Source organism: Plectropomus leopardus, chromosome 19 (assembly GCF_026936395.1).
Source record: "Plectropomus leopardus strain MGB_pleo_1.0 chromosome 19, ASM2693639v1, whole genome shotgun sequence".
Lineage (NCBI taxonomy): Eukaryota > Metazoa > Chordata > Actinopteri > Perciformes > Serranidae > Plectropomus > Plectropomus leopardus.
In genome coordinates this window covers 26,410,340-26,437,821 of record NC_142194.1, presented here as the reverse complement: position 1 = coordinate 26,437,821, position 27,482 = coordinate 26,410,340, and the positions used below count along the sequence as shown (strand labels likewise).

At 38.0% G+C, this 27,482-nt stretch overlaps 2 protein-coding genes and 1 non-coding gene across 3 annotated transcripts; 2 read left to right on the top strand and 1 right to left on the bottom strand.

Annotated features, from left to right (window-relative positions):
- Positions 1-1,282: 1,282 nt before the first annotated feature.
- LOC121959279 (uncharacterized) lies at positions 1,283-9,587 on the top strand. Its single transcript, XM_042508522.2, has 7 exons — positions 1,283-1,489; positions 3,117-3,319; positions 4,166-4,267; positions 4,405-4,497; positions 5,093-5,203; positions 5,432-5,555; positions 7,157-9,587. The coding sequence occupies exons 1-7, from the start codon at positions 1,462-1,464 to the stop codon at positions 9,178-9,180; spliced, it is 2,685 nt and encodes an 894-aa protein (XP_042364456.2). The 5' UTR covers positions 1,283-1,461; the 3' UTR covers positions 9,181-9,587.
- Positions 9,588-10,936: 1,349 nt separating this feature from the next.
- trnar-ccu (transfer RNA arginine (anticodon CCU)) lies at positions 10,937-11,009 on the bottom strand. Its single transcript has one exon. It is a non-coding gene; the product is annotated as a tRNA-Arg (tRNA).
- A 465-nt stretch (positions 11,010-11,474) lies between these two features.
- Positions 11,475-25,232, top strand: wdr45b (WD repeat domain 45B). The gene is made up of 10 exons (XM_042508018.2): positions 11,475-11,706; positions 12,821-12,895; positions 15,215-15,316; positions 16,977-17,064; positions 17,504-17,598; positions 19,153-19,343; positions 19,436-19,521; positions 20,916-21,017; positions 21,192-21,313; positions 22,687-25,232. The coding sequence occupies exons 1-10, from the start codon at positions 11,640-11,642 to the stop codon at positions 22,791-22,793; spliced, it is 1,035 nt and encodes a 344-aa protein (XP_042363952.1). The 5' UTR covers positions 11,475-11,639; the 3' UTR covers positions 22,794-25,232.
- Positions 25,233-27,482: the final 2,250 nt, after the last annotated feature.

Here is a 27,482-nt window from a genome sequence, read left to right as displayed (position 1 = left end):
CAAGAAATGTATCTCAGCTACGTGGCCCAAAATACTTTACATAAACAGTCATTATATATATCTATATATGTGTGTGTGTGTGTGTGTGTGTGTGTGTTTGTGTGTATATATATATATATATATATATAGATAGATAGATAGATAGATAGATAGATAGATAGATAGATAGATAGATAGATAGATAGATAGATAGATATAGATAGATAGATAGATAAAATAGTTTAATCACAGGTCACTCGTTTGCAGCTGATTTTACAAGTGCAAATATGTTGGGTTGCACTCTACAAAACTACATTATACCATTAAAGCAGGGATACTTTGCTTAGGGGCCCCTTCTGCAAAAAAGAAGGAGGCCAGGGGCCAGTTGCAGCATACATGTTTTAAGATTTTAGGACGTTTCCAGGATATTAGCAAGTTTTTGGGGATTTTGAGACATCTCTAGAATTTTAGGATGTTTCCAGGATTTTTGAACATTTCTAGGATTTTAGGTTAGTTTTAGGATTTTAGAACATGTTTAAGATTTGGATGTTTCCAGGATTTGGCATTTGACATTTCTAGAATTTTATGATGTTTCTCAGAATTTGGTACCTTTCTTGGATTTTAGGACATTTCTTGGATTTAAGGACGTTTTTAGGATTTTAAGACTCTTTGCATTTTAGGATGTTTCCAGCATTTTCAACATTTTTAAAATTAGTTTGCACTTTTTTTCCAGGTCATTTCCTTGTTTGCTTAATTTTCAGGTAATTATCTTTTACTTTTTATTCATTGCCATCTTTCAATGTTTTTAAAAGAAATGGAGCCAATTTGCTCAGGTTTTTAATTTCTTCCAAAAACATGGAAGAAACAATCGGACTTGATTAGAAATAATCCACAAGTTGCAAAATTGGTAGATTTAGAAAATATTTTTTTGAAAAGCTAGGGGGAGGATTTTTTTTTAAAGCTGAGGGAAAAACTATTTTAATAATTTTCATAATTGCATAATAACAATTATGTCCCAGAATTTGTCCCATTTTCAGCCACCTTTTCTTTTGTTTTTTCTTTTTTCTTTTTTAACTTTTTTGTTTACTAATTTTCAGGTAACTGTAAAATAATTCGGTTTCTTTACGATTTTCTTGCTAATTTCTCCTGCCGTTGCTTATTGCCTTCTTCCGGTGTTTTTCAAAAGAAATCAAGGCGATTTGCTCAGGTTTCAAAGAGTTAAACATTGCAGCTATACATTATTTGACAGGGTGAGAGAGATAGGAACACTAAAAAGGAAGATGCGGAACTCACCAGACGTTTCTGCTTCTAGTCGGATTGTTGTTCCGGGGGGGGGACGCTAGACAGTCGTTGACGCACAAAGATCGCCTGCCTGACTTCAGTCTCCAGAGTGTAGCCACCGTGAAAACGTTCAGTTTGGCCTCTGCCAAACCAAGGGCAGTACTCTCTCTGTCTGTAATGTGGGTGCAGTGAATCCTCAGGATGGACGGAGGTGTTTCTGAGTTACCTGGTGAGTGCACACAGTCACAGTCACAGTTGTTTGGCTTAGGCCGCAACGCAGCCCGCGCGCGGGAATAGCATTGCTAATTTTCTCTGAAAATAGCAACTTTTTAGGGAAGAAAACTCCTTACTTAACGTATTAAGACTGAATGTAGACTGCCACCTGTGTACCCGTGCCCAGCCCACAGAGGAAACGTGTAACTATGTTAACGGCGCTACATTCAGTGGCAGTTTCAGGATACGTGCTAAAGTTAGCATTTAGTATGTTGTGCTAGCTTTGCTATCGCTAGCTAAACCAGCTGCAGGAGACTCGCTCTTACATCTATCCGCTGATGTCCAATTCACTGACAACCATTAAATATATACTGAATGCATGATGGGTTGTTGCAAATGTAATATCAATGTATGTGTGCCAATTATTATGAAGAATTTGCATATCGTCATATAACGGTAACGTCATTGTGGGAGCTTAGCATCCAAATGTTTTGAATTTCTAAAGCAATATCGAGACTTAAACATTACCCGAGCCCATAGATTTGATTTATCATTAGTGCAACGTATAGGGGTCACGTGTATCGGGATCAGGAATGAAACACAATTACATGTGGACTTAATAATTAAATTAAAACCTTTGAAACCTGAGCAAATTGTCCTGATTTCTGCTAAAAACATTAGAAGACAATGAGCAAACATACAAGAAATCACTCCCTAAACGTAGCTAGAAATTAGTAAAAGTCTCAATAAAATATCGAATATAAGAAAAAAGAAAAGTTAAATATTAAAAACAAACAAGGACGTGTACTGACAGTGTTAAAATAGTGCATACATGTTATACATAGTTTAAAAAGTATAAATGCAGTTCCCTTAATATTATTCCCAACTGAATTTGTTTTTTCATTTATTTATTTATTAGTAATGTTCTAATAATTCTCATGCTTATGTTATTCTCTATTATTTATTTCTTTGTTAATAATTTTAAAATATTTACTTCACTTATATTTATTTTTATTTATTATCCCTTAGTTTTTATTTAGTTATTAATAATAAATAAAAAATGTTAAACAATTCTATTCTAAATGCTTTTTAAATGCACCTGGATGCTGCACAAGAAAACAAATGTCAATGCAGGTGTCAAATGCCTAATTAACCAAGATGTGTGCATTAATATATATTAACTGGTGTGCACTCTGGGTAAACTGACTCTGTGTAATTCTGTTATGTCACTGAGCTAACATTGATCATCAGGGTTTTGAGGTGAACGCCCTGAAAATGTTAGACAGTTCAGAAATAGGCCAGACTACCTATGCAACAATATTAAATCAAACAAGAAAAAAGGACTTTCCTGACTCAGTATCTGTCCATCTATCCATCTATCATGCACATAGATGGGGTTGATTTGCCTTGAGTGTGAGATATTCCCAACCCAATAAAATGGATATGAAGGGAATTCTGTTTGTGGTGCTTTCAGCATTGATTTATTACATTTGTAAATATAGCAACAGTTCTGTCCACATGACATGAGAAACCCATACAACTTGTCAAAATTAGTGTATTCTCAATTTGAGTCTCGATATGTTGAAATAGTCTTCCTGTGTCATCTTTTAGACATTTTTAAAAATGTGTCTCCCTGTTTGCAGGTTCCCCCATTTCCCTCTCTGCATTGCGCCTCTTAATCCCACCGATCCGGCTGGTCTCAGCAGCCATCTGGCAGACGGTTGAGCAGAAAATTGTGGCGGATTATGGGCTGCTGGAGGAGTTTGTCTTCATGGTTACGGAGATGGTTCCGCAACTTCTCTCCCAGAGGCAGAGGGCTGAACTCATTTTGGGTCTCAGAGCACGGGTGAGCAAGAGTTAAAGTTTTTGTTTATTCAGAACCTCAGAAAAATGGACCAAATAAGATATTAGTTGGTTTTTATGGGGATAATAGGGCATGGCTGCAGCAGTTAGCAGTGATGGCGTCTTTATTTTATAGTAAGTTTCATTGTAAGCACTATGGCAAAAGCTTGATTATTGTTTTGTAATTATTGTTTCTGCATGAGCGATGATGTGCGTCAGCTTTAGTGACCCTTTTTTCAGATTAGATTGTAGTGCTCTGACTCAACACATTTTGATCTCAGTGATGCAGCAGTCTGCATCACTAGCAGCCTTAAATTGACAGTGATTTTATTAGACCCATCTTGTGACAGGCAGTGGGTTTGTGGCTGACAATGTACACAATTAAAAATAAAATTAGTGCTAATACATATATGTATGTAGTAATCTAACAGGCAACATGGTGGATTTAAGGCCCAATACTTTTCACTGGGGCTATGATTGCTTCAGTGTGTATAAGCCTTCAGAGAAAACATTTGCAGTTTTCTGTACATGCTTTACTACAGACTAATATTGCTATTTCAGTGTAATGTATAAGGGTTGAGTATCCTCTTTTCTTTTTTTTCAATACAGGTGCTAAATGATACTTGTAAAACAGCAACTGCATCAACATGGTGCTTGAAGTGATACTTTAAAAAAAAAGGAGAAGAAAGTACAAAACAACAATCAGTGACAGGGCTTTTTTTCTTCTTTTCTATATTTGGAAATGTTGGCATACAAAAAACACAGTAGGCATGTACATAGACTAACAAAAGCGGATGTGAATTTTTCCTCAGAATCACTCATTATTATCACTGCTGTCCTGTGATTATAGCTGATCCTGGAGCTGTGTCGCTCTGAGGAGACCGCTGATCCAGAGATTATTCAGCCACATCTCGACAGAATGCAGAATCTCAAATCTCTGTGGAGCGTGGAGGTGGGTCTAAACCTAAACATGAAATATCCAGAGTCGCTTTCTTGTGGTTCCATTTGTTTGTATCACTGTTGTTTTTGCAGTAATGCCCTGTTGTACTAAAGTGTATGCTGGGTGTGTGGTGTCATCTTTTACTGTAGGCTCAAAATTCAGAACAGCAAGCTGACTCGCATTTCATGGGCCTTGTCCAAAATCTACTCAGAGATCCCGAGGAAAGAAGAAACTTCTTCCAGGTGTGTTTTAGTTCAGGGTTCCTGCAAATCATTTAAATCCTTCCAGGCAGTGTATTAATCTAAAAATGAGGCCTTATTTGATAATAAAATGTCTTAAATCATTTTTTAAGAGTTTTAAAAAAGCTAAGATATAGGAGGTGGGATTTTGTAAATCTTTTTTCCTCATGTGGCATTATAAAATTTCCAAAAAACGGATAACATCTTTTATTAAAATTATTATTATTAAATATATACAATCCAACAAATTAGCCTTACACCAACATCACAAAAAAAGCCTGATTTTATGTTATAATATATATTTGGGCAAAAGTCTTTACCCAAATGACTGGTTCATGTTTTCTTTTTCTTCAGTTTTGGTTTTCATAAAATTGGGCATAAATTCCATTTTTTTTAAAAAGCCTTAAAAAGTCTTAAATCTAGCCTGCCTTAAGCTGTAGGAGCCCTGTATTTGTATAAATTGTGTTTAAGTAATTAATGGGGTTTGTATTTGACAAGGAAATCTTTATTTTATTATGTACTCACCCCATATTTTACAAGTTACGGTTTGTATGGACAGCTGAGATATTTGACATTTATGAATTCCTGTGTGTTTCAGGATGTTTTCCCAGGAGACTTTGGCCCTACATATGACAAAGCAATCCAGACACTGATGTGGCTGTTTCTGTCCAGACTTGAAAAGCTTCTTCCCACCCAAACTCTCCAACAGGTACACTTCAATATCAGTTCAGTTCACCTCAATATCAGTGCTTATATACCTTTTCTGAAGAGGGAAGTGTGCTTTAGAAGAGCTGGCCAGTTAGGTATGGTGCTTCTGATTTTGTATCCGATTGTCACAAACACTGACGGTCAAAGTCCACGTCTGTTTTTATCTACCCTTACATTTGGAGACTGCAGTGCTGTTGCCTCACATTTGTTTTCATTTTGTCTTTGCCAGATTGCATCTCTGCTCAGTGACTCCTCGTGTATTCTCAATGAATGCATGGAGATTTTTGCTCAACCTCAGGAGCTCAGAACCTTGCTGGACACTCAGAAAGATCTTGGGCAGTTAGAGGACATCGGTGAGGTTCTCAGAAACCAGAAATAAAACACTGTTGCACACTTACATAACCAACACTAACTCTTCATCATTCAGCAATAATGCTTCACCCTACAGGAAACCCCTGTATGGCCTACACTAAACCCAGAAATGTTGTTTCCTGTGAAGTTTTATGATTGAAATGTCAGGTACGGGCCTAGTGGATGAAATTCAACTTGGTTGCCAAGAGTTGCATGTTGGGCAATTTGAGTAATTAGCATAATACCCTGTTTAATTACAAAAAAAACAGAAATTGCTATAACAATGCTTCAGATTAACTAAGTGTATAAGTTGATGTTTGTGATGTCCAGAAATCTACCTGTTACCATGATGCAGTTATGCAGCCCTTCCTCATTAACATACTTAACATAAACATCTAAAGAACATAAGTCAACATCAGGAAATAGTTATAATTTGGCTTTCAGTGAACTTAGAAAGGCAATCTTAGAGTTTAAATGTCATGTTTAGAAATCCATATTTTGCCATAACTCAGTCATGCAACCTTTAAATGCTAGCATCATTTGTAGGTGTGTAACAGTACTCGGAGAGACCGTGACAAGAAAGATGGAGCAGCGACATGAGACTAAATGTTCATGTCACTATTTGGTCTAATGAGGAAACATTGTATAATTTAGTTCAGGCAAAAAGGATTTCTGGACATGAAAACAAATATTAACTCCCTTATATTTTGACTAAAAGCCAAAATAGAGCTATTTCCTGATTTTGGCCTGTGTTTTACATATTTTATGCCACTTATGGTGATGAGGAAAATGGATTTCTTGATCTTGTAGATTTAGACCCGGAGATAAACTTTCTAAGTAAATCAAAAGCGTTGATATAGCTATTTCTATTTTTTTCTTTTTTCTTTTTTTTTTTAATAATTAGGTCATTATGCTTATTACGCAAATTGCCCAAAATGAGACTTTCATACACAAGGCCTGTAGATGACATGTCAAACAATAAAGTTAATAGAAGAAAAAAAACATTTCTGGGTTTAAGAAATTTCTTGTTGACTAAGAGATGGCAAATTCGAAACTTTGAAACATTTCAGTACTTTTCAACCATTGCTTTGAAGCGTTTTGAAACCTGTTTGCTCTACATTGGCATCTACTAGTAGAAGCTTGCACTGCATCCATTTATCATTGTTTTTGTTGTAAGCTCCCTTTTCCCCAGCCCAAAAGCCTACCTCAATAGGTGTCATGCAATCAAATCAAACTGCTGTTGATATAGTTCTTGTAGGATATGGTAACTATTTCATATCATTATTAGCTATGTTACCTAATGACATTGGTCTTATGCTATGCTACAGTTAGTTTGTAGAACATCTTAATGGTTTCATTCATTAATGGAGACTTAATCTGTCCGGGATTGGTACCGATCACATGACGTTTTGAGACCCGTCTCAAGCTACGTGCCGAAGCTGGAAGTGACGAAACATTTCAAAACGGCTCAAACTTCGGTGTCGAGATTGTCATCTCTACTAATATGATTTTACTGACTGGAATACTTCTGAACATGTTATAGAGCGCCTTTTTAATCTGAGGATGAGTCATGTTAACATTTCCTGTAATCTCTGCTTTTCAGATTCTTACGTTGTTGAGAGTGGCATCCTGTCAGCCCTTTGTCTCCCCCCAGTGGAGAGAGTTGTGATCGTCAATGACCAAACAGAAACGGAGAGCGGACTCATGTACACAGTGTGCACAGAGATGGAGGTGGAATCAGAGAACAAAGAGATGTACGTGGAGGGAGGTGGGAACTCCGAGGAGTGCGTGCAGAGCCAGTGGTTTGGGATCGGCAGCGAAGTGAAAGCAGAAGTCGACACTGTGGTGGTTACAGATCCCGCCGAAGGCACTGAGGTCAGCGACGGCGAAATGGCAGAGGAACACCCTGACCACCAGTCGGAAACACTGATAATCGGGGAAGATGGCCAGGTGACGGTGCTCGACGGCGTGGAGAAGAAGCCGAACAGGCGCGGGAGGAAGAAGAAACGTCCTGACGATGAAGATTTTGAACTGCCGAGCAGAACAAGAGCAGATCAAGATCCAGATTACGATGTCTTGTGGGAAAGGCCGGTGCGAAAGAACCGTGGACTCAAGATGAAGCGGTACCTGTCGCAGTGGAGGAAACCAGGAAAGACACAGGGAAGCACTACAACTAACAGTAACCCCAAAAAGTTTACCAAAACCCAAGATTCAACCAAAAGCAACGACCTAGACGATAGAACGTGCAAAGTGTGCGGCAAGGTGGTGACTCAAGCCAAGTTCTTGGAGCGTCACATGAGTCGACACTCAGAGGAGCAGCCATTTTCTTGTCCCATGTGTAAAAGGTTTTATAAGAGCATGCGTTACCTGCAGCAACATAGGTGTCCGAACCAGACGAAAGGAAAACCGGGCAGGAAAGCAAAGGAGCAAGCAGCAGATGAGGGCGAACAGTCATCCAGTGGGGTTCATTCTGAGGCGACTGGTGAAAAGCAGCCAACAGACAGCGCAACCCAGGACCCTGAATCTAAAGAATCAGAAGAGAAAAGCCCCGACAAGAGCGTGATAGAAGGTCCGTTCTACTGTCCACACTGCAGCGCCGAGTTCAAGTGCAAACAAACTTTTAGGTTCCATTTAAGAAACATTTGCTACACGGAGCAACAGGTGGATCCTGAGCAGCCCGAGGATGTTAAGCACTGTTTCAGGTGCAGCGAATGCGACAAGGCGTTCAAGTACAAATCAACGTTGGATTCCCACAAACAAACGCACAACCCACTCTACTGCGAGGTGTGCATGAAACTGGTACGCGACTCTGAGGCGTTGGCGATGCACAAAGAATCCCACACTCCGTTTCAGTGCAACCAGTGTGAGGAGAATTTCCCCGTTTTCAAGGCCCTTCATAAGCACTACATCGACGTCCACAATCCCACCGAGCCTTTTACCTGTACCCACTGTCAGATGACCTTCGCCAGTTTGAAGCGTTTCATCAGACACGAGTGGAAACACACCGGCTACCAACCGTTCCAGTGCCCTCACTGCACCAAAAGATTCCGATCATACTCCGACCTCGTGGAGCACCAGAAAAAGCACACGAAAGCGTATCCATTCCTGTGCTGGGAGTGCGGCAAGAAGTTCAGGCACGGCGTGACATTGACGAGACACGTGGAGCGCGTGCATCACTCCGGCGAACCTCTGACTGAGAAACCCTCTCCAATCTTCACTTGCAGTCAGTGCGGGAAGACCTTCACTTCTCGAAGATGCCTTCTGAAGCACGACAACTTCCATCACAAAGGGCTGCGGTTCCCGTGCGAGCACTGTGGGAAGGGATTCTTTGGCAAGGACGCTTTGGTGAGGCACACTTTGATTCACACAGGAGAGAGGCCTTTCAAGTGCGACGACTGCGATAAGTCTTTCAGGTCGGCCGCAGAGTTAAAGATACACAGGAGATACCACACCGGGGAGCGACCATTTAAGTGCAACATCTGTGAAAAAGGTTTTGTGCAGTCCTGCTTTCTGACCTTGCACATGCGAACCCACACAGGAGAGAGACCGTATGTCTGTAATGTTTGTAGCAAAGGCTTTTCAAGCTTGCACGGCTTAAAAAGACACAGGAGACTTGTTCATGCGTAGTTAATGTTAACAGTAATTTACATAGGGATGTTCTGTTCACTGTTCCCCTATTGAAAGAGGTCAGAGGTTGGCATCAGATGCAGACCACAACTTAAGGAACTGTTTAGGAATTGGCTTTGCTCAATGACACTTTAGCAGTGCGGACTGAGATGGGGAATTAAAAACCATGTTTTCCAGTTGAAGGAGGTTTTCCGTCAAATATCAGCCACATGTCTGTTCCTGTGGCTGTTACAGCTTGGATCATTGGAAACTGTGTAATTGTATAGTGCATTATGAAAATGTAACTTTGTATTTTTTACAGAAATGTTTGCTGTAGTTCTACATAAGATTTGTATGTATAAATGATATAATCATTGATTCCTTTGGGAATTGATTTCTTCTTGAATAAATTGAACATTTCATTTCAAGTGTCATTTGATTTACTCAGAAAAATTAGCTACTCAAAAATGATTTTGAGCTTTTGAGTTGCTTGCATGTTGTTTCTTGGTAAAAATTTGGGCTGGATTTAATACGGGGAAGGGGCATTAAAAAGATGTTCCTGAAGAATATGGTAACTACTAAATAAATAATGATTAACATGAAGGACAAAAGGTGAACTTTGCATAAAAATGTAGCCCTTTGAAACTTGGAGTGACATCACTTTTCTTGTGCTGCTTTTAGATGCCTTTTACAAGTATTTAGACCTTGAACTCTGAGCAAATTAGTGCCAGGGGTAAGAAATGTTCCACAAATTGCAAGAAATGAGTGGGTTTAAAAGATTAAGTTATGGAAAAACTATATTTCTAACTACTGCAATTATATATTAAGTTATTTATAGAGTTATAATTTTTAAGCACTTGTTTCAGGTCATTGTCTTTTTTTAACTTTCCCTTTTTTGGTAATATTGTACTTTTTACTAATGTATTTCTTGCCAAATTTTAGTCATTTATTTTGTGTTTCATTGCCCTTTTCCCATGTTTTTGACAGAAATCAAGCCAATTTGCTCATGTTTCAAAGGGATTATAAACCACAGTGTCATATACCTACAATGGTTTGATTTTCTTTTGAAAACTGGAAAAAAAAGAAAAGGCAACGAGCACTTTGGGAGGAAATGTCCTGCATATTACAAAAAAATTGTATATTTAGAAAATTACTTTTTTAAAGTAAAAAGAACATATCCAGAAAATATATTTCTGATTATCATAATTATTCATTTAACATTATTTATAGAAGTATTATCATTTTAAAGCATTTATTTCGGGTAATTGTATTTCTCTTTCCCTCTTTTGGTAATATTCTTGATACTAACTTTATTCTTTATTTTTTTTTAAAAAAATCAGATAATTTTCTTGTACTTTTCACTAATTTCTTGCTATTTTTTTTTTTTTTTTGTGTGTGTGTTTTCTTATTTACATTGCCCTCTTCCCATATTTGTGACAGAAATCAAGCCAGTTTGCTCAAGTTTCAAAGGGTTAATGAACCAAAGCATTACATACCTACAATGGTTTAATTTTCTTTCTAATACTTGGGGAAGTACAGTGTCATTGCAGCACCGAACAAAGGCATATTACTAAATTAGTGAGAAATAATGAATAGCCTAAATGGCCATGTAACACTAGGTCCCCTTTGCAGTTTCTAACTGCTCGTAGGAAAACTAGTAAATATTAATAACAGTGATCACTTTATATCTCACGTTATCACGACTTATGTGAGGACGTTCCGCAGTATTGTATAACTGAAAAGTCAAATTTACAACAGTAGAACCGCAAAAACGTTTCACCCCAGATGGGACTCGAACCCACAATCCCTGGCTTAGGAGGCCAGTGCCTTATCCATTAGGCCACTGGGGCTATGTATTCCACTAACTGTAAATGTTACAATAAGTACATAACTATTTCGACATAGTGATTTATGATTTATATTGTTAGCTGAAACTAGCTACATCGATTTCGTGTTTGCTTTAATCGTGGTGACATGCCACGTCACTAACCTCCAAACACTCTATAAATATTTTCTACTTAAATCTATTTTAAACGCTGGCAAATCTAATACACGGTAACAATAAAGTTACACTCACCAAATCTCTGTATTTACATGACGACAAACTATGATTCACAGGAAATCAAATCCTCGATAACGCCAACTGAAGTGGTAGTTCACTGATTAAAACCCGTCTTTGATCATCGATTGTCGCACGAGCATTGAGATACTTTTACTTTTGGTAATAAACCATTAATGAAGATCACAATTACATAATTCAGCTTTCAATATTTGCGCAAATATGTTAACGAAGTTCCCTGACAACTCCCCGTCGTGTTGACTGGTGTCAGCTCTTTCCAAGCAGGAACCAGCCTCAGTTGTTTTCCTACCCCCTGCCCAACAGCAGACTCCAGAGGAATGGTAGCCGGTTAGCTCTTCGGGCATCAGCTGTTGGATTAACTTGTTAACGTTATCTGACTTTGGGTTGTTCCGTTAAAATAATGAATTTACTACCATCTAATCCTCACGGGAATGGGCTCCTTTATGCTGGATTTAACCAGGATCATGGTAAGAAGCGGAGCTGTCGTGTTTTGTTTTTTTTTTTCAGGTGGAAATTGGCAGCGTCGTGGATGCTAAGCTAACGTTGCTAAACCGATATCTTTAAAGAACATAAATTAAGCATATCAGTATCTAACAACAATTTGAGGTGTCATGTGCTTGTAATAGTCAAGCGATGATGCTGCTGCGTGTCAGTCACTTGAGAAATAGTAACTTAAACGTTAAACTGAACGTTAATTTAATGTTAGCTTTAGCTGGCCAACTACGTCAGCTAGTCAGCTAACGTAGCTTTTTTTGTTTTTAGCCAACACAAAAGTCAGCTAATGTTTGGTCAGCGTGACAAAGCGTGTTAAACTAGACATAAACTGGCGGTCAAAGTTTTAGTACTTAAAGAAGAACAGTTTATAGACACTTGGTAATGTCGGTTAAAAGCTAACGTTTCTGTTAGCCGAATTCCCATCGACCATTATATGAGCGGTGCCTAGGTTAGCACAACGGCTAGCATTAGCTAGCTAGGTAATTTAACAGCTTGGCACTCTGAGTTTGACAGCTGTTACCTCGTAAATGGGCCGATGTTTCTTTCACTACTCTTAAATCTTTTATTAAGTTGTCAGGTTTCAGAAGTAAAGATAGTTATCATATAATACATAGTAAAACTGAGCACCGTTAAATGTTCATCGCTCCACACCCACACACATTTACACAGGCCGTAAAGTTTTCTTCGTAATTAATCTATCTTTACATTATTTTAATGAAATAACCGGTGTCAGCTAGCTTTCTCAGAGATGACAGTGGGGAAATGTTTCAAAGGTTAAGCGATCAAAGACCTCATATGATCTCTTGAAGAACTTGCTGTGACACACAGATAATGTCAACATGCAGTGTGCCAGTTTCACCTGAATTCCAGCACAGGTTAATTATTTGTTCCATGCTCTGTTTCAGCTCTGTGTCATATGTTAAAGGCTGCGTTTCTATCAATGCAGTACTATCTTCATATTGTGTGTTGTCATTTCTGTTAAGTCTGAGGTGATTCCATTGCCTGATATGACAACTGATGCTGTTAAATGTTATGCTCCACTTAGTGATCAATACACAGATAGCTGATCTCTGTCTGTCTCTCCAGGATGCTTTGCCTGTGGAATGGAGAATGGATTTCGTGTGTACAACACAGATCCTCTTAAGGAGAAGGAGAAACAAGGTAACACCTCTAGTAAATAAATGTTTATAATAAGTGGAAAATCATTTTTCATGTGGTTTTGTTAGTGTGTATCAAGTTCCCTCAGCAGTGTTGCCAAGCTGCAACATCTCAGTAATTAGAGCATGATTATTATTCAAAAGGTAAACTTTTGGCAAGTTATAGTGTATGAATTGGCTTGATTTGTTGGTTACATCTCTGTAAATTGATTATCAATAAAGCCTTTGAACCTGGAGCGACGTCAATATTTGGGGGTTAGTTTTAGACACCTTTCACCACTATTTCAACATTTGAACCTTCAGCAAACCCGTAGCGTTCTTTTTTCATTTTTTAAAAAACTTATTTCAGATCATTTTCCTGTACTTTTTACTAATTTCTTGCTAAGTTGGGGGCAGATCTTCTTTCATTGCTCATTGCCTCCCATGTTTTTGAAAGAAATCAAGTCAGTTTGCTCATGTTCCAACGGGTAGACCATTGGATTAAGGATTCACTTCCAGGGGACTAACAATGTTGGTGAATTTTGAATAATTTTATATTGCACCTGTAAGTAATTTAAGATGTTGCATCACTTAATTGTTAACTGGCGTTGTAGACTTGCAGAATTAAGCAACCAATTGAAGAAATCTGGATATAACCCCAGTTCTGTGACTACAAAGGTAGCCCTCTTACAACCAGTTCAGTTTTTAACAATAGCATTGCCTCTTAGAAGGCAGAACATGTACAAAATACAAATATTGGTTATCTGCATGTTGCCTGGTTTCTGTCAGGACATGTGTAGCCCTCTATCAGGCTGGGCTATGGCCAAAAAATAGAGAAACAATTTTCAAATGCACCATTTACTTATAAACTAGGGCTGCAACCAACAATTGTTTTTTTTTTTTAACCCATGATATGTCCATTGTTTTCTTGATTAATTGAATACAGTTCAGTCTATGAAATGCTGTAATATAATGAATAATGCCAGTTGTAATATCCCAGCGCCCAGTGCGGCGCCATGTCTTATTTTATCTGACCAACAATCTAAAAAGCAAAGATAATTAGGTCACAGTGACATAAAACAGAAAAGCAGCATGCTTTTGGGGCATTTGAGAAAGGAGAACAGTGGAAACATGGACATTTGAAAACTAAATAATGGATCAAATCAGTATTTTTTAACCCATTGAAACTTGGAGTGACAACAGTTTTTCTTGTGCTGCATTCAGACGCCTTTCACAAGCAACGTGACCCTTTGAAACTGATTAAGTTAGCTTGTTTTGATAAGCAAAAAGGAAATGACCAACTTTGTAAGAACCAAAAATGCAATAAATTTTGCCTAAAAAATTGTTTTAAAAAGTAGGAGAGGATTATTAGAAAATATTATTCAGAAAATGATCATCCAAACAATTGGGGAAAATGTCCAGAAACTATATTTAAATTAATATTATGTTTATATTAAAAAAGTATGTTACAGAAAAAAATATATATTAATATATACACAGAACACTTTTTCAGTACTTTTTCAAGGTCATTTTCTGGTCATTTTTAACTCTTTTTTTGTGCTTACTTTAAGGTAATTTACTTGTAACATTTTTTACTATTTCCTTTTGCTCTTTTTTTTAACCATGTCTCATTAAGTGTTGCTTTCCCCATATGTTTTTGAAAGAAACTGAACTAATTTGCTCAAGTTTCAAAGGGTTAATGTATGATTTTCAAGATTTTCTTGTGCTTATGAATGATTTAAATACCAGATGTACTGGGGTCGTACTTTAAGAATCCAGTCCATTTTTTAAACACAAATATCATGTAGGAAAAACATGCGGTAGACTTTTTGGCTTGCGACCACAGAATTATAGCCAGCCAACTGTGCTGCAGACAGGAAGATAGTATTGTGACAGAATTGAAACTTCTTAAACATAAATAAGAGGAAGTGTCCCCCCAACACACAGCACATGACTTGCTCCAGAGTTACTTTTCTAACTTATTGGTTTGAGCTGATCAAGTATTCGTTCACAGGACCAAGTGTGGTCTTTTGTCTTTTTTTCTGTAATCCATGTGCAGTTCTCTGATGGCAGTCATTACAGGCCATAGCAGTTCTCTCTCTTGCTGGCGTAATGTGCGCTGTTCACTGAGGGAGGCCAGTCCCACTGTGGAATGCAGGGGATTTCTTGTCATTGTGGTCTGCTGTGGAGGGCAGAGCCATTAGAGATGAATAAGCAGTAGTGATGATAGTGCAAATGTTGCTTGAAGCAGAGTTTACAGTTGTGATCATAGTGACTGCATTATTTTCTTATAGTTAAGTTATTCTTATCACTGATGTTCACTACCAGCGTTGTTGACTTTCAGAGTTCCTGGAGGGCGGGGTCGGCCATGTGGAGATGCTGTTTAGGTGTAACTATTTAGCACTAGTGGGAGGAGGAAAGAAGCCAAAGTACCCAACTAACAAAGGTATGTTTTGTCTGCCAAAGTTAGCAGCGTTGATTGATTTTTTTTTTAAACAATTTCAGCAGTGTTGCTTGTATTGAAGTTATGCCAGGCCTCTGTGCTGACAAATGATGACTCATAGTTTCATTTTCAGGATATCCGCAGACCATATAAAGTCTTAACTTAATTAACAGAAGTCAAAGACAAGAAGATAAGTCAGTACATTAACATGTTAGAAAAAGTTGAAATATTGTGTTAGTGCGTCAAAGGCCATGTTTAGAGGAGAACGACCCTAATATAAATGGAGAAGCCTGTCCTTTGCAAAAAAAGAATAGAGACTGGCATGCTCAGTGTGTCAAGTTAATAGCGTTAAAACAAGGTGCTCTGCTGTGGGTTTAATGTTTTTAAAAAAACCAAACTGTGCCGATAGAAACCAGCTTACCTAAACATTGCGTTTCAGCACAGTGGCGTTCATCGGGGCTGTACTGAAACGTGTTGGTGTTTTTTTTCTACTTTTCTTTCCTACTTATTCTTTTCCCTCCAGTACAAGAGTGCTTGTGACTGTTGCAAAAATCCACTCCACAGCGTCTAAGTATGCTGGTTCTTTTTGGCCCCTTCTTTTCGAGCCTTTCCTCTATGTTTAAAAAAAAAAACAAATCATGTAAATATGACAGCATTGTGAGAGGGATCCTCATGTACACACATTGCATGCAAGAGGTGCAGCCATGATGTCACAGTTCACTTAGGATCCACGCATATCAGTTTACACAGTGACAGAAGGGGTGGCATTTTCAAAAAAAAGTGCACTCTGGAACCCCGTTTTAAAAGTTTGCATTATTAGGCCCGCAAAGCATCATTTTCGTGTGAACGAAACGCGAAACTACAACTAAAGTGTAACGTTTCATGCCAGAATGGTTAACATGTAAATGGCCCCTAAAACTGGACTTTTAAAATACATGTCAGTCCAACTGAAATCGTACAAAGTGGAAAAGTGGAAAGTGGAACTTGGACTAACACACCTAGGATTACCAGATGGGGGCTGATTAACTCTTTCATGTATACGCCTAATCCAGACTTGAACCAGCCTAGGTGTTCTGCACATGCCTCATAGTTCCCATGCCGGGCTTTGAACTGGAAGTTGAACAGCGTAAATTTATTTAGGGAGGCCAGGAAAAACAAAAGAAAGAAGGAGAGGAAAGACAAAACAAAGGTAAAAAGTAAAGTGTAGAGTACGCATGACATGTACGAAACCTAAAAGTTAAACAGTTATCCGTGTTGTCATTGTTTTTCATGGTGTCATTGAAACACTGCATCACTTCTTTAGCATATGCGCTCTGACATCTGCTAGCTACAGTATCCAGTAAGCTCGTAAGAGGCAAAAGTTTAGTATCAAAAACTAAAATTAATTTTAAGTTAATTTTTCATCGGGTAATTGTCCATGTATTTTCTGCTGCGCAGTCAAGTCTAGGCTGTGTTAATTTAATATACTATATCATCAGGAATTATTGTAACACTGTGCCAGAAAGTAATAAAACAGAGTGATATAATGCCATAATTCAAGGTTATATCATCGTGACTAGTTTTCCATCATACTTATATAATTTGGCCGGTGTGATACTCTGATAAATTAAATATGCCCAGAACGACACTTTGCATGTTTTATTCTTGTTTTTTTGTACTCAAGTGATGATCTGGGATGACCTGAAGAAGAAGACAGTTATTGAGATTGAGTTCTCAACAGAAGTCAAAGCAGTGAAGCTTCGGCGTGACAGGTAAAAAGTATAAACATTTTTTTTTAAAAGTACTTTGTAAAGCTGGTTTGTCTGTCCATGGATTGTCCTCTGTCATTCTGTTGGTTACATTTATTTAATTATTTGTGAGTCCTGCAAAATAAGTGTTGTGCAATAAATTAGTGAATGGATGAGAGGTTCCTGTTTAAGCACAACCTTACATCACTCCTCCTAAAATTTTTCTCAACTTAATCACTCAGCGTAACAGTGGTAATGACACGGGGATGCTCTGTGATGCAGTGAAAATGCAGCCATACTAACATTTTTCTTAGTATCTTATGTTTCTTGGATTGATTCTGCCGTTCACTGTCATTTGAGTGGCCTCTGGTTTAATTATTGGACTTTTCAGATCAGTATTGTAAATGTTATTTGTCATTTAGTTCAAGTTTTAGCCTGTGTGTTGATTCTCCTTTGTTCTCAGGATTGTGGTGGTCCTGGACTCAATGATCAAAGTATTCACCTTTACCCACAACCCCCATCAGCTGCATGTGTTTGAGACCTGCTATAACCCCAAAGGTCAGTCCACCGCCAGTTTATAATCATCCTGTTCGGCTCTACATCCTCACTTGAAAGGGACCTGATATGCTTCCTGGTTCATACTTGTATTTTGGGTTTCTACTAGAACATTTTTACATGTTTTATTGTTCAAAAAACACTTACTTTTTGTCAGGTCTGCCCGAATATACCTGTAATCATCCTCTCTCTGAAACACTCAATTTTCAAGTTTGTCTCTTTAAGTCCTCCTACCCGAAAAAGCCCAGTCTGCTCTGATTGGTCAGCTTTTCCGTGTCTTCCACAACTGCACTCTCTGCACTGTCATGCAGCGAGGAAATTACTGTAACATAGAATAGCAGCACTTTCTATCCTGACAAATTGCCAATATAAGCTTTTAAACACAACTTGACACATTGTGGCAGGAATGTGGTCTGAAATCAGGGAGATGTTAAAAACGTCTGCTTTTGATATGACAATTTTCCCCCGTGTTAGCATGTAGCTACATGTAGCGGTGTACTTGAAGTAATAAAAACAGTGTGATATAATGCCAAGGTTATATCATCGGGACTAGAATGACTGTATAAAGTGGCACTTTCTTAAGTGAAAAATCAATAAAGTTTTCTAAACACAACTTGACATGTTTCAGCTGGACTATGACCCAAAATCAGGGAGTAATTAACAACATCTGCAACTAAGATTACACTTTTCACTGATGTCAGAATGTAGCTGCATGTAACAGTGTACTTAGAGGTGGGAAACGACTGTAAAGGAGTATAGGATATTGGCACTTCTACCATGAAATATAACCAATAAAAACTTCTGAAACAAAATCCTTACATCTGGAATATGTGTTAAAATCTGGAAGAAATTAACAACACCAGCTACTAAGATTAAAGGTTTCACTAATGTTAGCATCTATCTTACATAGCAGTGTACTTGCAGCCCAGGAATGACTGTACTGGAAAATAGCGGCACTCTTCACCATGGAAAAACACCAGTGAAGTTTTCCAAATGCAACTGAACATGTTTCAGCAGGAATGTGATTCGAAACTGGGGAGAAATTAACATCAGCAACCATGATTACACATTTTCTTGTTTAGCATGTAGCTACATGTAGCAGTGTATATAATTTCAAGACTTGCAGTAGCCTGTTGCGTTCCTGGAGCAGATGACCATATAGGGAAATGTGTCGAGCCGATAGAGGTTGTTGCTCACAGGGATTACTTTTACAAACATTAACCTCATTATTTGATACTTTGGCTGTGTTTAATATGAACATCTGACATTGTAACATTATAAATATGACAGAAAATAAGGAAAAGTACAATAGGTCCCCTTTAATTTCTTGAATCAAACAGACTCTTATGCAGGTTCAGCAAACGTGTAGCATGTTTTAAACCCGCAGAAAATTATTTTTTGGTCGTTGTGGTTCAAATCTAGTCCCCAAACTTCGAAAGCTTTTTATTTAATGAATCAGTAAAAATGTGACACATGATAAGAAAAGCACTAAAACAATAAAATACAGATAGTCATTGTGCACATTGTAACCAACCCTTTCCCTCTTTCTCGCCTCAGGTCTGTGTGTGCTGTGTCCCAACAGCAACAACTCCCTGCTGGCGTTCCCTGGGACTCACTCGGGCCATGTGCAGATAGTGGACCTGGCCAACACAGAGAAGCCCCCAGTTGATATCCCTGCCCATGAGGGCGCTCTGTGCTGCATCGCTCTCAATCTGCAGGGCACAAGAATAGCTACAGCGTCTGAGAAAGTAAGCCAAGCTCAGGCTGAAGTGAATTGAAATTTTCAGTAGTTGTTGCGTTTGTTGCTGTCTTGTGACTAATCCATGTTGTGTTTTCGTAGGGGACTCTTATTAGAATTTTCGACACATCTGCTGGTCAGCTCATACAGGAGCTACGGCGAGGCTCTCAGGCAGCTAACATTTATTGGTAAGCACTGTGCAATAATACTGTTCACATTTTTACATATTTGTCCAGAGGAGAGGCAGCAGTGAAACCGGCACCATTAATTTCTGTCCACTAAAAGTGGGGTTTTTTGCCACTGACCAGCTCAGATTTGTTGTTAAAAGAGTCTGACAACATTATGTAAGGGATCTCGACAGAAATTGACCTTTTTGTCAAAGACTAAGATACTTTTTCTTAAATCTGAAACAGCCTCAAAATTTACATCAATAAACCCACTAGAGATTGTTGAAATAAAGAGTAATTTTAGCATGTATAGAGCCAGCACAGTGTAACGTTCAATTGGATTAATTATGTTTTTTTCTTCAACTAAACCGGAGTTGTTTATTGTTGGAACAGTGGAAAGACCAACCAAGACAGCTTTAGTTAATTTTATTTTGTTGCTGTCGACTTTGAATAAAGTGTGTTTCACTGTATTAAAATGACTGTTATTGACTGTATTTAAATGGAGTCTGGTGGGTTTGGCAATAGCAATTTTGGGGCAGTTTTTAAAAAAAAGGCTTTCACTCTTTAACAGAAAGGTATATCTGTGTAGGGAACCACCTAAAATAACGATCTAAGCTTGTCAGTGGCAAAAACAGGCACTTTTAGTGGATGTAAATTGACTGTGCAAACATGCCTGGAGTGATGACATTGCAGCCTGTTTTGCCACTGCTGGCTACAGGCCCTCTCACTCAGTTACTGGATCAATTTCAACTGCTTTTCTCAATTGTCACTTAGACACAAAAAATAATGGAAACCAGGGGCCATGTTAAAAATTACAGAAGTTACCCTTTATGTCATGGTCCACATATTGCTTAAATAAACACCCATTCAGTTTTATATGCTTTCATCAGCTCCACTTTTTAGTGGATTAACCCTTTGAAACCTGAGAAAATTGGCTTGCTTTCTTTCAAAAACACATTAGGTTAGTTCAGCGTTACAAGAAAATTAGCAAAAAAGACGAAATGTAAAAAGCGAACAAGAAGTAAAAAAAAAAATATATATATATATGTAGATAAAATAGTTCATAATAATTCTAATAATATAATTGTAAATATTGTTTAATGGACATTTTTACCCATTTAAACTATCTTCTAATAATTTTCTCAACATAATGCACCATGTTTAAAATAGCATCAATATTGTATCTCGACTTATGTATTGTGATATTATCGTATTGAGTGGCCCTAGTTATTCCGTAATTTTTACAGAAAGTGTGTTCAGACTTTCATAATAAAAGCAAGCAGTTTCACTGTGTCAAGAAAAGCTGGCTGCTAAATGTCTGCTTTGATCTGAATGGGTCATGTTCCCATGACTGATCTCATGAAAGCTTTTAGTTGGCTTGCTCTCATTATTTCCATCTGCTTTGTCATGCGCAGCATTAATTTCAACCAGGATGCTTCCCTCATCTGCGTGTCCAGTGACCACGGCACAGTGCACATCTTTGCTGCAGAGGATCCCAAAAGGAACAAACAGTCAAGGTGAGAGATGCAAGATTGTTTGGTTGTCGAACCTGTCCTTTGCATAATAATGAATCCAGCACTTTTGCTTGATTAAGATGAACACAAGAAACTAAATGTTGGTATTAAAAAGTGAATTTGACCATCGTCCAGCCCGTGTCCTGATTGATTGATTGTGTGTCCTTCTCTCTGCAGTTTGGCATCAGCCAGCTTTCTTCCCAAATACTTCAGCTCCAAGTGGAGCTTCTCCAAGTTCCAGGTCCCCTCAGGCTCTCCCTGTGTGTGTGCCTTTGGAACAGAGCCCAACGCTGTCATAGGTGAGTTCAGGTCACAGTATGCAGCTTTTCAAGACACAGCACGGTCTCATCTCAACTTATACCCTTTTCCATCCAAATTAGCATGTATATGACATTTCTTTTAACATGGAAAGTGGAGAGTTCACCTTTCTGTGTTTTTTTTCTGGGGTGTCACATTCAGTGTCACAAATGCACCGGAAAACAGGTTAAGTAAAAACTAGAAAGTAGCATGGAGGCCAGTGATAATGTTACAACTTTTACTTCTTTTTCAACATCATGCACTTATTTCGCCTTTCTTTCAAACGCAGTGCTGACTAATAAGGAGCAATCTTTAAGCGCTCCTTGAGTGAAGATGGGCAGAATTTGTGGTGGTGCATCATTGATTGTGCCGGAAAAGGGGCGAAAGTTAGCATGTTTATCAGGGTGCCATGCTTCCATCACTGCACTTCAGAGCTGAAGCCGATGAATACCCTTGACTACTGTGGAGTCATTTGTCTCGAGAGTGAATGCCGATTGTAACTGCTCAAAAAGCCAGATTTTAGTGCGTGTTAGTGTTTCGTTAAGGTTTTTTCCAGTGGGAAACAGGCTTTTGCGATCAGACCCACAAGGTGACTCGTCAGTTGTATTGTCAGGATTATCAGGACTGCTGCAGGTCATGAAATCTACACCAGTGATACTCAATTTACAGCCCAGAGGGACAAATCTGCTCCCCCTCCTCAAATAAATTGAATTTACACCAGAAATTGTTTTTCTACTTTTAGTATATATAAGGTGACAGAGTACATAAAACAGCATCAATATAGAGCTTGTTTTTTTTGTTTTTTTTTAAAAAAAAGGTGGAGGATCCCCACACCCCTCGACCAAGGTCCCGGCTAAGCCCCTAATGCCCTAAAATCCAAGAAATGTCCTGTAATAGTAGGACGGTCCTTAAATCCTAAAAAATGAACTAAAATCCTGGAACCATGTAAAAGACTGCAGCGGCTGGCCCCTGGCCTCCTGTCTTTTTGCAGAAGTGGTGCCCACACAGAGCAAGTTTAGTATTCCTGATTTGTAGTCTATTTCATGTGATTTGCCTGACAGAACTGAATTTTGAGGAGGGGGACACTAAAGACTTTGGTTTTCTGTTTTGGGCAAAGTGAACCTGTCACTACTCAGTCGAGGCCTTCAAATCCAAACTTGTAGTCTGATTGCTGAGGATCCAACATTGTGTTTGTTCCAGAGGAGGCACTGAGAGAAGATGTAGATTAGTGACAGTCATCTTGAGGTCATCCAAAAACATGGCTTAACTTATTTGACTACATGATACAACAACAGAATTGACAGGGTTTCTCTGTCTGGCCCGAGTTTTCTGACTGACTGTGTTCCACTCTCGTTTCTCTTCCTCCACTCTGCAGCTATTTGTGCTGACGGCAGCTACTACAAGTTCCTGTTCAACCAGAAAGGGGAGTGTTCCAGAGACGTGTACGCCCAGTTCCTGGAGATGACTGATGAGAAGATATGACCTTTGACCGATCTTAAAGACTTGCTATGACACAGTCTGTTTTTTTTCCTCTCTTTACTTCTTTTTTTATTTTGGAGGGGCGGTCCCACGCTGCACTTCTCCTCCTCTTGACGGACTCTGTAAAAGAGCATCAGATAAAGGGAGGACAAAGTAAGATAAGCACAGACTTTGGGGGAAACCCTCACAGCAAGGACGGACGCACCAACAGGGATCCAGACTTTTGTCTCTCAGACTCCTGAAGATGTCTCCGGACAGAGGGACACGGATGTCGACTTGACTCCCGAAACCAAACACTAGAAAAAAAGAGGGAAAGATATTTTTCTGAAAGGACAACATGCCGCTTTTTAAGACGTCTTCCGGGGAATTTACAAAGGATGGCTATTTTTAATCACATAGATGATTCTAATAGTTAGACAGATTGAAAATATTGAGATTCTTGTCAACTAACACCACCTAACCTAACCATAGGGAGTGCCTCGAGAGACTGGAGAGAATCTGTATGTGTGCACATACTATTGTTGTCATATATACATACGTGTTTGTGTATATACCAATGTACCATATTAGGTGTTTACAAAGCAGAATCAGAACGTGGTAACTGATCCTGCATTGTGAAGCATCATCTTAGTATTACTAGATTTTCTTATACTCACTGTATAAACACAATGCGCCAGACTGAACTTCTAACTACATAAGGTCTGTACAGAAAAATAGTAGCAGGAAAAATGATTAACATGTATTTTTGTTTCCCTCATCCCTCCTTTTTTTCATACATTGTGCAATATGTTTTCCCAAACTGCTTTTTGTTAAGAGCTTGTGAAAGTTAAGTGTTTTTTCTACCTGACCGGGAAAGCTTAAAGGAATAGTTTGACATCTATCTGGAAGTACAGGTATTTGTTTTCTTGATTTCTTGATTTTTAGATGAGAAGTCGGCTTGGTCGATATGTAGTATTTTATAACTTCATAACTTCCTAAAATTACATGGGGGTATATGGTATATGACGGTATAAGTGTTAGGTGCAAACACCCCCTACCCGACTGCGAGTGCACTACTTACTTTCAGCTTTTCAGACAAAAAAAATACACAATAGAAACACACAAAATGTGAAAAAAGTAATATTCTCGCACCGATTTTCCTTTTTAAACAGAGAAATACACGTACACCTTTTGAATTCAACTTTCTCTGGGTTTCAGAAGACTGACGAGGGTCTTGAGCCTCTTCAACTCATCATAAAACACTTCATCACAACACTCAACAGCAACAAAATAAACTCACCCAAAAGGTCTTGGTTAATCTTGCTAGTAATCTAGTTAGTAAATCCACTGTTCCAACCAGCTCCAGATTGGTCGAAATAAATCCTTTATTCACCAAGTTAGATGTAAAAAACATGCTGTTATTCCCCACGGTCTCTCTGCTGGCCATCGGCTGTTTACAGTCCTGTAACTTCTCCCTCCACCACTAGGTGTTTTTGTGTCTTTGAGATCAGCTGCCTCTTACACCAGTAGAGATAGAAGACTCAACTCTGGTGGTGTGTGCTGTCCACTACATACAATGAGTTTAATAGAAAGAGAAGCACTCATATTTATGGTAACATTGAAAAACATACCTTAGGGATTCCTAAATACTGTGGTATATTGTAATACTGTGATACCGCCTAAGCCTAATAAGAAGATTAATTGGTGTAGATCTTCTCATCTAACTTTCAGTGAAGTGAATCAAAGTATTTCCCGATAAATGTTGAACTGTTTCTTCAAGAGTTAGTAAAACTGTTTGTTCCTACATGAACAAGAATGCATAAGAGCCAAAAACACACACGATTTCCATCTTCAATAACAAAAATCCAATTAGATCGAATGAGATTGATTTTTCAATACCACACCTTTGATCAACTGTAATAATCTAAATATTTTAAACTTAAGACCACACTTCATGTTTAATGTTACAGCTCATTCACAGCCACAGCTGTATGGTACCATTTTGTTTAAACCCAGACACGTTCATCTTGTGTCAGTGTATCTCCGTAAACTGCTTCACCACGGCCCTAACAGCATTGATAAATACAGCTAATGCTTATCAGGGACTCTGAAGTGCTTTGTTGAAGCCTGTGGCCATAAACAGGAAATCAGTTCAGTGTGGATCCACCACACCTGTGTTAATGTATAATTAATTATTACTTTTTTTCAAGTCATGTTGATTGACAGCATTTTTTTGTTGATTCAGTGCAAAAAAACACATTTCATTTGTGTTGCTTTCTGCATCAGATTGTACATTTGCAGGTGTCACTCTGTTAAACATACACAGCGCTTGGCGGTCACTGACCCACAGGAGGGACGCCGCACAAACTGAAAAGCCAACTTGTGTCTGACACACTCAGAATGATTGTAAAAACCTGCATATGAATTTGTGAATAAAATTTAACATCTGCTTTTACAGTTAAACTTTATGGGCTGTTTCATGGCAGTTGTACTGTGGAAAGCAAGTGGAGCCCTCTGCTGTATTGAAGAACAGTTGGATTCATCATACAGTGTTGGACTTTTGGGCCCCATAAACATTTTAGAGGGTCTTAAAGTCTAGCTGAAATTATATATGTTTTCTTGTAGTCTGTGATTTTATTTTCATCCTTCACTATGACACCATGTCAGACTACGATTTAAAAGTTTTGTCCTGTCTTGGTCGACAGCGCAACATAACATTAGGGCAATGTTAAAAAAACATAAATACATTTTGAGAATAAAGTCAGAATATCACATGAATAAAGTCGTAAACTCAGAGTATTATGAGAATAAAGTCATAGTTTTACGAGAAAAAAAGTAAATTTATGAGAATAAACTTAAAATATTCTGAGAATGAAGTCATAATGTTATGAGAAAATTGTATTTTATGAGAAAAACCACACCTGCCACATTGTGTGTAAAATTACGACTTTATTGTCGTAATATTCCATATTATTCTCATAAAATTATGACTTTTTCTTGTAAAATTAAAAATTCTTTTTTACCTCTTAAAATTATGACTTTTTTTCTCAAAAAAATAACAACTTTATTCTCTTAATATCACAAGTTTATTGTTATAAAAAATTTCCTTTTTTCTCGTAAAACTACAACTTTGTCCTTGTAATATTACGACTTTTTCTGGTAAAATTACTACTTCTTTCTTGCAAAATCATGATTTTATTCTCAAAATATTACCAGATTATTTTCATAAAACTTTTACTTCTTTCTTTGTAAAACTACTTTATCCTCGTAATATTACGAGTTTATTCTATTAATATTAACATTTGTCTTCCCTCCTAATATTAAATTTTTTTTTCTGTAGTAATATTACTTTATTCTTGAAGTCTCAAATCTTTTTTTTTCCTCAGTGTAGCCCGAAAACTCCCTTGTAACAGAGCCGTTTCAGAGATAATTGTAATTATCTCTCCATAATAATAATTCTAGTGCACTACGTTGTACTAGTGCACTAGCATAAAATTAAAGGGCCCTGCGTTGTACCATAGACTGGCAACATTACAAGTGTGATCCCGACCAATCATCGTATGCTGTCGTCATGACGTCATCTGCGCTCATCGCGACCGTGCGCGAGTTCATAGGTCGTCGGAGAGGCGGGTCAAGTCATGGCTACATCTGAAGAGCTGTGTGATGCTAATGGTGTTGTGCTCAGAAAAGAAAGAGGAAAAAAATTAAAAATGACTGTGGACCTGTCCCTATGTGTCACGAAGAAGACAATTTAGGCTGTATGTGCTTCAAATACAACTCGAGGTGAGAATGTGATAACATGTCAAGAAAATTAGCTCAATTGGCCGTTGTGTAAGTTAGCTAAGCTAGCTTCATGACATGAAAATAAAAGGTTCCCTGAGGGAAAGAAGGGGGGAATTGTATAACGTCACCCTGGTAAAATAAAGATACAAAGGTTTGTTTTAATATCAGTTGGTTTTCACAATCATTACTGAAATTGAGAAAACTGTAAGTACAGCTACAGTTCTTTTCCCTGATCCACTAATGTTTCACTGAAGTGACAGTATATGGATTCAGATTTTACATAGAGACATTACCCAGCCCTAGTCTACGGCGTTTGACAGAGCCTGCTCTTAAATGCCAAAGTAGTGTTATATCATAAATGCACTGAACGTATTTACTATAGCTTAAGGCCTTACAGCCACATAATCATTATGTAGTCTACCGGCCAACAAAGCGGATGTTAACTTGCATATGTTAGGCAATTTGCATAACTGCATATATTGAAAATACTTCAGCAACTGCTTGGCTAATTTGGACATTATCTGGGTGTAATTTGGGGTTACTGAGGATGCTTAAACCATGTATGATATTTTCAAAATTCAAAAATGATTTTTTAACCCTTTGACATCTGAGCAAATTGGCTTTCTTTCAAGTTTGCTTTTATTTCAAATTCCAAATCATCTCATTTATTACAATTTGCACAACAGTTCTTGCCATTGCCGTTTTCTCATGTTTTCAAAAGAATGCAGACCAGTTTGCTCAGATTTTGAAGGTTTAAATAAATGTAAAGGCATCTGATTGCAGCACAAGATAAGTGATGTCAATCCAGGTTTCAAAGGGTTAAACCAGAAGTCTGCATATTGCATATAAACTGTAGTTGGACTGATTTTGCTAAATTCTTCATTTTAAATTTAGACATTTTAGAAGATACTGAGTTGACTGGACTAGACA